Raw genomic sequence first — 9,009 nt, 5'->3', positions numbered from 1 at the left:
CCTGAGTGGTTTAAATAAGGCCCAGCTGGGCATCTCACAGGTGAGCAGAGGAGACTGCGTAACTAAGGCGGGTTGCTCTAGAGACGGCCTGGAGCATGCAGGCGCGTTGAAAAAAAGAACTGTTCTGGATGTACATACAGGGAGAAACCGTAACACCAGCTGTATTCAGTCTTTTACTCAATAAAAACATGAATGTGTTCCATTAAATGACGACTGTGTCCTCTCTCTGCATGGAGGTTGCTTTTACGTCAGAAGTTGGCTGTTCAACCGTAACCTCAGCTTCTCAGGGCAGACAATATCCTGCCAAGGCATCTCTGAGTGGTTTCAGGCCTGTGGCATCACGCACACGGAAACAGATGATATCACGAGGCCAGGCGAATATATACCTTGTGACCAAGGATGAATGAGATGCGCATGTTAATTGTGATCAGAATCAGCTTTAATGGCCATGTACAGTTTCACATTCATGGAATTTGACGCCGGATTCTGCGCGTCGCACTTGTTTACAATTCAAGAGCTAGATATAGAAGATAAATATAAAAGAAAGACCAAAAAATAAGACATTAAGGAAACATAAAAACAGTATAACAGTAAACAGTGTTCCAGAAAGTGCAGCGAGTGCATTTGATAAATGTCAAAGTAAATAAGAGTCAGTTTGTTTTTAGTGTTTGAACGTTTATTTAAAGTATTTTTGTTTCTATTGAAGAAGTGTTCTATCTTATACAAGCATCATGAAGAACATAAGGTAGTTTAATATTCCAGATACTGAGCAATAAAATAAAATATATACAAAAACAAATCAACATTCCAAATACTGAAGAAAATATTAAATTAAGCCATGAAATGTATATTTAGTAGCAGTAACACAATTTACAGAGCCATCTATTAATAACTGCCTGTGCTATCTCAACTGTATTGAGACTACTGGTTACTTATCTGCATGGCAATGACACTGTGATAGCAACATAACGGGAAATAATCCTTGATAATTACATTCGTAACAGATGTTCCCTGCCTGCCGTTATATGAGCGTTTGTGCTGTGTGATAAACACGAATACCACAACAACAACACAAACACAAAAAGATGCTTTGATGAATTCATTATGATGCTTTGTGAGAGGCGTCATCCTTATCTTCGGTCGGTTGTTTAAAGAACCCCAATTATGTTTGACACGACTGTCACACAAGATGAAACAGATCGTGACAGAACAAAACAAGTGAAATTCTTTCAACAATGAAGAGCAAACGCAGACGATAACACAGTCTTCAAATAACCGGCGAAGGCAGTAGCGCTGCTTAACACGAGTTAGTGCAGTGTCAGAGGGAATCATTTCCACAGTCCCCTGTAGTACCGCGGGTTTTCATTTACTTCTGTGAAATATCTAATAGCTTTTTCATCTCCTCGGTGCGCACAGTGTGAGCTCAGTGCTGCAATATCTTATAACACAACGAGCTGCATTGGTGAGGAACGACAGCCCACGGGTGGAGGAAGTTATGATCTAAATTACTTTCATCTAGCCGGCAAAGCTGCGGCTTTACGGCTTCATTGTGGGCCGCTGGAAGTCTGAATCAAGATCATCCCTCTTCCTCCCCATGAAAACATGCAGAAAGAGAAACTACAACACAAAAAACTCAAATAAAACTACTGCACTGCATTAGTGTATCACTAATTTATTCTAAAAAGAGACCATTTCTCACTATTGGTAAAAGCATTTTGTACCTTGGTATTTTTCTTATACAATTTGAGTGCAGGACTTTGAAGGGAACATTGTGGTATTACTTAAAGGATTTCCATATTTCCCCACCACTGATCCCCTCCTTCCTGCATTTGTTCTTTGAAAGTCAGTGTAGCATTTTTCAGACCCAAGTTTGTGTATAAACTATCATGGAATAAATCAAACTCCACCAAGGTAAACAAAGAAAATGATGCTGAGAAGAAGAAAACCAACTACTAAAAACATGAGCGGCTGGAGAAGGAGACAGTAAGACAGATGTGACAATGTAAACATCTCTGATAAATTGAGGACAATAACAGCGTATTGTAACATTATTGTGTCCCACTCTAAAGATGGACTGTTACATCATTAAAGACACATTAAAAAAAAACCTCATTTTGGACACATTTTAACACTCTTTTAACACTCACACAAAACAGGATCTCCGTTGTTTCGTTTAAGCAGTTCATTCGAAAAAGCTACATTTTCACTTTGGTGTTCGGGGTTCTTTACCTCTCTGGAATGATACACCTGAACACTGTTGCCAGGCAACCGGCAGCTTCAGCGATCAGTCCCACCTGCAGCAGTAACAGCAACAGCAGCAGCAGCAGCAGTAACGGCAGCAGCAGCAGCAGCAGTAACAGCAACAGCAGCAGTAACAGCAGCAGCAGCAGCAGCAGCAGTAACAGCAGTAGCAGCAGCAGTAACAGCAGCAGCAGCACTCAGGCCCACACCGTCTCCCGCGCCACAGCAGACAGGACGGTGACACTTTTCCCTGGAAAATACAACAAACAACAACAACAACAACAACAACTAGCGGGCTCCATGGGGAGCAGCTGCAGGCCAAACCGAGCCGTTCGCGATGCGTTAAAGAGGGCCAGGTGACGCTGTCAGGAGACGGTTGGGACATGTCAGAAAGGTAAGCCCGCGTGACGTCATGTCCAGCGACAGTGTGGCGTTTGACCATTTAAATATTGTTTTTACTTCAATATCGCTGCCTTTGACCTTTATAATATAATATATTAGTGTCTGCTCAACTGTGTTGCGGTAAAGTGACACTAGCTAGTTACTTTAAAAGCATTATCGAGTATAGAGGCCTGTGTGTGTTTGCGTTTGTCCAGAAACCCCCCCTGCATACAGCGGCTATTATAAGCTAGCTAATAGCACCTGCTCAGGTGTCCGCTGCTGCCATGGCAACGGGCCCTAATCTGCATTGTCAGGCCCAGTTCCCCGTAACTCTAGCCACTCGGCCGGTGGTCAGGGTTTCAGGACACACCAGGGCTTACGTTACGAAAAGACAGCTGCACAAAGATGCGTTCAATGTCCCTGAATCACCCTTTCCCTCTCTCTCTCTCTCTCTCTCTCTCTCTCTCTCTCTCTCTCTCTCTCTCTCTGTCTCTCAGTTCCTCAGGTGTGAACACTCTCAGCGGCAGTTTCCCCAAATCCCACTCATCCCAGTACTCTGATCTCGGAGTTACACGCACACCTCTCTCTGTGGACCAGAGTCCTGATTCTGGACTTGTATCTACACCTGTGAGTGACACACACACGTACGCACACACAGACGGACACAGACGCACATACAGACGCACAAACAATAGCCCAGTAAGCGTCCATTGCTGCTGTTCTCAAGTCATTTGTGCTCCTTTCCCTCCCTTCACGCCTGCAGCTCGGCCTCTTTCATCTCCTCACGCCGCTCCTTCTCTCCTCACCCTTTCATCTTCAAATCCTTCCATTTCTACCGTCCTCCCTTTCCCCTGTGTCCTCTCCCCTCTCTGCCTAATATACTCTCTCTTTCACCCTGAGGTTACTGGCCCCTCGCCTCGATCCCTCTGCAGAATGATGTGTCACCCTCTTGACTATTTGAAGATTGAGAGATGAAAAACTTCTTACCGATGAATGAAAAAATGAAGAAAAAAAAACATGACTCATGACTTTTTGGGGGATTTGGGTTATTTTTATTGCTTGCGTTCATAATGGATGATTCTGTTTTAGAACTGAACCTGTGCATCGTGTCACCAGGTGTTGAATAAATTATAAACCAGAGAGCTGGTTTAACTGCCAGGTAGCATTTTTTTCCCCATTAAATGTTAAATATAGCATCTTATTTTCATGCCTTTCCAATACAAGTAACTATACAGTAGACCACATCCACATTTTTCTATTCCAGTTATTTGCAGCCCAACATGATTTCATCTGTATGTTTTACTAAATTACCACCTTGCCAACGTTGGGAATTGAGAGAGTGCATCAGTCTTTCAAGTTATTTTTTTTTAACTACTGTACTTTTCAAAGGTGTAACAGGTGACCTGGGCTTGATAAGTGAGCGTCCAGTTAATGAAGAGAGGTGGTCAGAGGGGAACAGGGTCATTCCAGTGTCTCGAGTATCAGAGGAAGGTGTTGAGTTACACCGACCAAGTAAGGGTGAACGAGATGAGTGTAAAGGGGTTAAAAGGGCAGGTCGGGAGAAGAGGTGAGCCTGGTACCTCATCACTCTGGAGCGACAAAGACAACTTGCATGTTACGTTGGCAATTTAAAAAGCTATTACGTCTGTAAAACTGTTCGTTATGAGGTTGGAATTGCCGGTACAAAAGAAACATGTTTAAATGTTGAATATCACAACCACAAACAGATACACCTTCTCACCGAGCAGCTGCTTTTTGATGTGGCGGAAAGATCTGTGAGGGCACAAATATGTGTGACGTACAGATATAAAGGAAGGAGAGACAAGGGACCAGATAACAGGCGAGAGGGGAGGAGGATGCCATCGTAAAATGTTAGTGGTTCTCATTGAGCATCAGCCAGGAAGGAGTAATATCTGAAAGCTCACCCCTTATTAACATGAGCAGCCGTATTGGTTAATAGTCTTAAAAATACTAACTGCACGCAGAGGGAAGACAGTTTATATTGCACGAATGGGAAACTGTGGTAGATTAAGTTTTACTGTCCTGCTCTTCTGATCGCCGGCATCTTCAGCGTGATGATAAAGGGTCCAAAGGTCTCTGTGTGTACAAGCATCAGGCGCCACGTTTACACATCAATAGACGTCGTTGCTGCCAGCGTTCACGTCGTTCATTCTGCTTTCTGCTTGTTTTTCCCCCCCGTCAGCTCCCATCCAGACGGTTCAGGTTTGTGTCTTGGCATCGCCTGGAGCAGTGTGATGTCACAGGGGACCAGCTGAGCTGCCCCAGAGTCAGAGAAGGTCTGGATCCAGAAAGAAATGGCCAATGTGACCTTTAACCTTTTGGTATTTTAAAATACACACAGCCACAGTAGAAGTCCCTCTTTGTGCTCCGTCTGATGCAGTAACTTTGGATTAAACGAAACAGAAGGAAGGGAGATGTGATATCAGAGCTTCCTGTGATATAAAAGAAGAGAGTACAGCATTTTCAAACTCAGGCGCTGCTGCAGTGTGACTTCTTTGTTTGAGAGTACTTCTTTCGAAAGTGTACTCTTTTTTTGTGTGTGTGAGTAAAAAGAAGCATTAATTGGATCGTGGAATTTTGTTTTAGGCTGCAGTGACCTGAATGAAGTTCATTAACTTCTTTAAGTGGAAGTTAATGAACTTTTACTAACATTTAAATGATTTGAGCATCCAAAAACGAAGCAATTCAAATTATGAATCACTTCCACTTTGTTTTGCTTTCATTTCAAATACGTTTAATTTAATTTCGTAGATAAGGACGATAACTGTGAAAACTGCAAGCAGAATAATGACAATACAGACTTTTTCTTTTGACACTGTCATCATGAAAGGGCCATCAGAAGAGGAGCTGTTTCAAAGAGAGGGGAATGACACCTGTTTGGAGAGAGGGAGCAGCAGCAGGAGGAGGAGAGAGGAGGAAGGACAAAGATGGGAGGATCGACTGCAAGAGAACTGGGAAAACTCTCTGGTAAGCGTTGTGTGTCCGTCATGGTCAAGTTATACTGTACAGGAGGGAACTAGAGGTTAGAGGGACAGAACGGGAAAGGAAAGGAGAGAAAGAGGACAACTGTGATGGCTCAGGAACACGACCCAAAGGCAGTTAGATAAAAGTCCTGGTTTTCTGAGGGCCAAGAACATGCAAACTGGGAATCAACTATCTCTGTATCTAGTAATTGGTGAGGGGGAGAGAAAAAAAGAGCTGAAAAAAAGAGGCCAGTAAGTGAACTGGTCGTCTTAACAAATGGGAAGCAGTTGAGTTTGTGAGAGGTGAAGGTCAGGTGATGGAAACGGTTACTGCAGGTAACAGTAGGGCGAGGCTGGATCTGGAACCACAGGGGGAGTTGGCATATGGCAGAGTGTAACAGAGCCACAGAATGAATGCTGGGAGTTGGCTGCGGTTGTGACATGAATGAAGATGCTCACGGTTTCACCGTCTGTCTCTTCTCAGGAGTTAAATCTGTCCTACCAGGACTTGGGGGACCCCTTCCAGCAGGAGAATTTCCTACGGATCCTCCGCCGGTTGATCCGCGTGGAGAAGCTCCAGCTGGTCGACAACTCCCTCACCAACCTGAGCTCTGTACGTCTGCCAAGGTATGAACCACACTACCCAGGCTGCACCATTGCTCCCTCACGATCCACAGCTTGCTACATCTCTACGTCACTCCTAGTCGGATGTGAGAGCTATTTTTTTTTTTTGGATCAATAGCCGCTTAAATGAAAGCTAAGCCCTGTGAGTGCTTCCTTTGGCCAGGTGCAGAATGCTAAACCTGCACCGTAACCACCTGGTGTGTCTGCGTCAGCTGCCAAAGCTCCCAGCGGTGGAGCACCTTTGTCTGTCGGAGAACGCCATCGGCTCGCTGGGCGGGTTGGGGGCTCTGGGGAGCAGCCCGCTCCGCTGCCTCAACCTGACCCGCAACCCAGTGACCTTCACTCAGGACTACCGTGCACGGTGAGGAGACACGGACGGTTCAGGAAGAGAGTGTAAGAGACAGGGACAGCAAAAAGGAGAAGACGAGAACGTGCTTGTTAAACATTCTCGTCCCTCAGCGTCGTGTTCTCTCATTCTTGCTTCTGTCTTTGTGCAGCGTTTTTCTCTGTTTGCCAAAGCTGGAGATCCTGGATGGAATCCCGAAGCTGCCAGAAGACGCTCAGCAGTTCCCAGAAACCACCAGGATGTGCAACATCCTCTGACATCCTCTCCAAGGATAGATGCGTATGGAGTCCGTTGTCCCGATCCTACAACACTTGATGCGCTGACGAGGCTTCAGCAAAGGACTTTGGAGTTGCACTAAAGGTTTCGTAGAACTGGTCATTTACACAAGTTGCCGAAAACACGCCGACAATGCAGTCACGGGAAATGTAATGGTACAATGCTCCAAGGCCATACAAAAATACTTTTTATACGTAGTACCAATTATATATATATCTTCGTCTCATTATTAACATCTTTGTAAATAGTATTTTTATATAGATATATCCTATCGACATCTTTTGATAATAAAGACAGAATACTTTTAAGCTGTGTTTTTCATCCATTCGGCTCAGTTTAGAAGTGACTGTGGTGCAGTACACAGACTGAACTCTGGCTTTGATGGAGGCACAATCAGATTGCTACATGACTCATCTCCACCAGCTCCACATCTCTCAGGACTTTGCTGAGCCAACACATTCTCACTCCTCTCTCTGCTGCAGACTGCGCCAAACGTATATAGAGTTTTTCTTTGTTTTTACATCCAGATGTATACGATTTGTCTTGGCAGCGAAGAATAATGTTGATTATTTTACAGATTTATGAGTTTAGAACCGGTAGTTGTGTCCCTCACTGTACATATGTAATATATGAGAGGAGTAAGAGGACATCCGCTATTGAAGCTTATCAAACATTTAGTGACCAGACTCCCTGGGATAATGGCCTCTTGTGTTCTCTGACTGACTGGGTAATGACCCGTGAGCCCATGCAACAGGTCACACACACACACACACACACACACACACACACACACACACACACACACAGAACATGTACACAGAGTAAACCTCGGTAGCTTTGCAAAGCACTCACATTGACACGACTTAATTCCCACTGAACGTGTGTGTCGTCTCACTCCTGTAAAGTGCTTTGGATAAAAGAATAATCGCGACATCCATACTGTCATACATAAAGCAGCGTTGCAAAGGCGTTACGCACGTCACCCTCCCTGTCGGCTGGATCTGATTTATTCATACATTTGCAGCAGCGTATTCTTTTAATAATGGTTTCATTTCCAGCCTGCACCTGAAACATAAACACACTTTGTTATCTGATACCGCACAGCACGAGTATGAAGACTGCTGCATGTTCCCTCAAGGGAGCACCCGTACACACACACGCACACACACATGTGCATCTCAAGTATGAACTGGGGGACATGCAAACCCACACACACATGCACACACACACTGCGCTGGCGTTCTACTCCCTCACAGTAATGCGGAGAAAACACAATTTAAGCAGCCGATATCTCTCTAACAAGCACACAGCCAGGCACAAACTGCCAGTTACATGCCTCATTGGGATTCCTTTAAGTGTGGAAGATTGTTTGTGCAAAGGCATGTCATGTGTGTGTGCGTGTGTGTGTGTGTGTGTGTGTGTGTGTGTGTGGAGATAGAGATAGAACTTAAAAGTCTGCAGCTGATGTGTGTGTGTTGAGAGAGATCATTACTGCTGCAGAGAGACAGTGTAATGAGCTCCTGAGGATCCTCGTGCACTGCAAGCAGGATCCGGGTTTTGAAAAAGAGAAGTCGGCCTTCAGCTGAAGGGGTTTCAAGACGTCATCAATTATCTTTGCTGCCCATCTCGACGCTTCCGGTATTTGGCAGTAAAAAAAAATCGGAGTTTGGGTTGATTTTCCTCAACAACAACTTCAACATCTCTTTATGGCTGGGCGCTTTTTTTTTTCAGCTTTCATGTCAATCTTGCACACGGTTTTAAAATGGAAAGATTGGAGAGTTGGTGGCAGTCGCGTGGGCACGCGTCTCAAGATAGACTCCGGCTGTGTAGGCATCGACACGTTCAAATTACTCACGGCCGGTAATTCACCCGTGACGTGACGACTTGCGAGCGAGAGAGGAATGTGGAGGAATGTGGAGGAGTGATCTCTCTTGGTGATGTAAAAAAAGAAAGAAAAGTGCGCTCGCGTCTCCCCGTGGCCTTCTATTAGCATAGTAATGAGACACGCGTTGCTCCCGTGCTACAATCTCACAATAGCAGAGGGATGACGACAGCAAGGCGAAAGGAGGAAGAGAAAAGAAGCAGAGAGGGGGAGGAAACGGAAGAGAGAAGCGCGGTGGCGATGGACAGGAAGTGAAAGGCAGACCAGGAATGGAG

At 44.9% G+C, this 9,009-nt stretch overlaps 1 protein-coding gene across 2 annotated transcripts; it reads left to right on the top strand.

Moving 5' to 3' along the window:
- The first annotated feature begins 2,294 nt into the window (after window positions 1–2,294).
- Window positions 2,295–7,160, top strand: LOC137790907 (uncharacterized). 2 transcript variants are annotated; one of them, XM_068585493.1, is made up of 7 exons: window positions 2,295–2,635; window positions 3,120–3,249; window positions 4,826–4,919; window positions 5,474–5,610; window positions 6,091–6,233; window positions 6,394–6,591; window positions 6,728–7,160. In XM_068585493.1, the coding sequence occupies exons 1-7, from the start codon at window positions 2,625–2,627 to the stop codon at window positions 6,831–6,833; spliced, it is 819 nt and encodes a 272-aa protein (XP_068441594.1). In that variant the 5' UTR covers window positions 2,295–2,624; the 3' UTR covers window positions 6,834–7,160. The 2 variants fall into 2 exon arrangements, with proteins under 2 accessions (XP_068441594.1, XP_068441595.1); XM_068585494.1 differs by having other exon boundaries at window positions 6,394–6,623.
- Window positions 7,161–9,009: the final 1,849 nt, after the last annotated feature.

The sequence above is a fragment of the Clinocottus analis genome, unplaced genomic scaffold (assembly GCF_023055335.1).
Source record: "Clinocottus analis isolate CAN_PGR_092001 unplaced genomic scaffold, fCliAna1.0.p SCAF_2, whole genome shotgun sequence".
Lineage (NCBI taxonomy): Eukaryota > Metazoa > Chordata > Actinopteri > Perciformes > Cottidae > Clinocottus > Clinocottus analis.
This window is presented reverse-complemented; position numbering and strand designations above follow the sequence as displayed.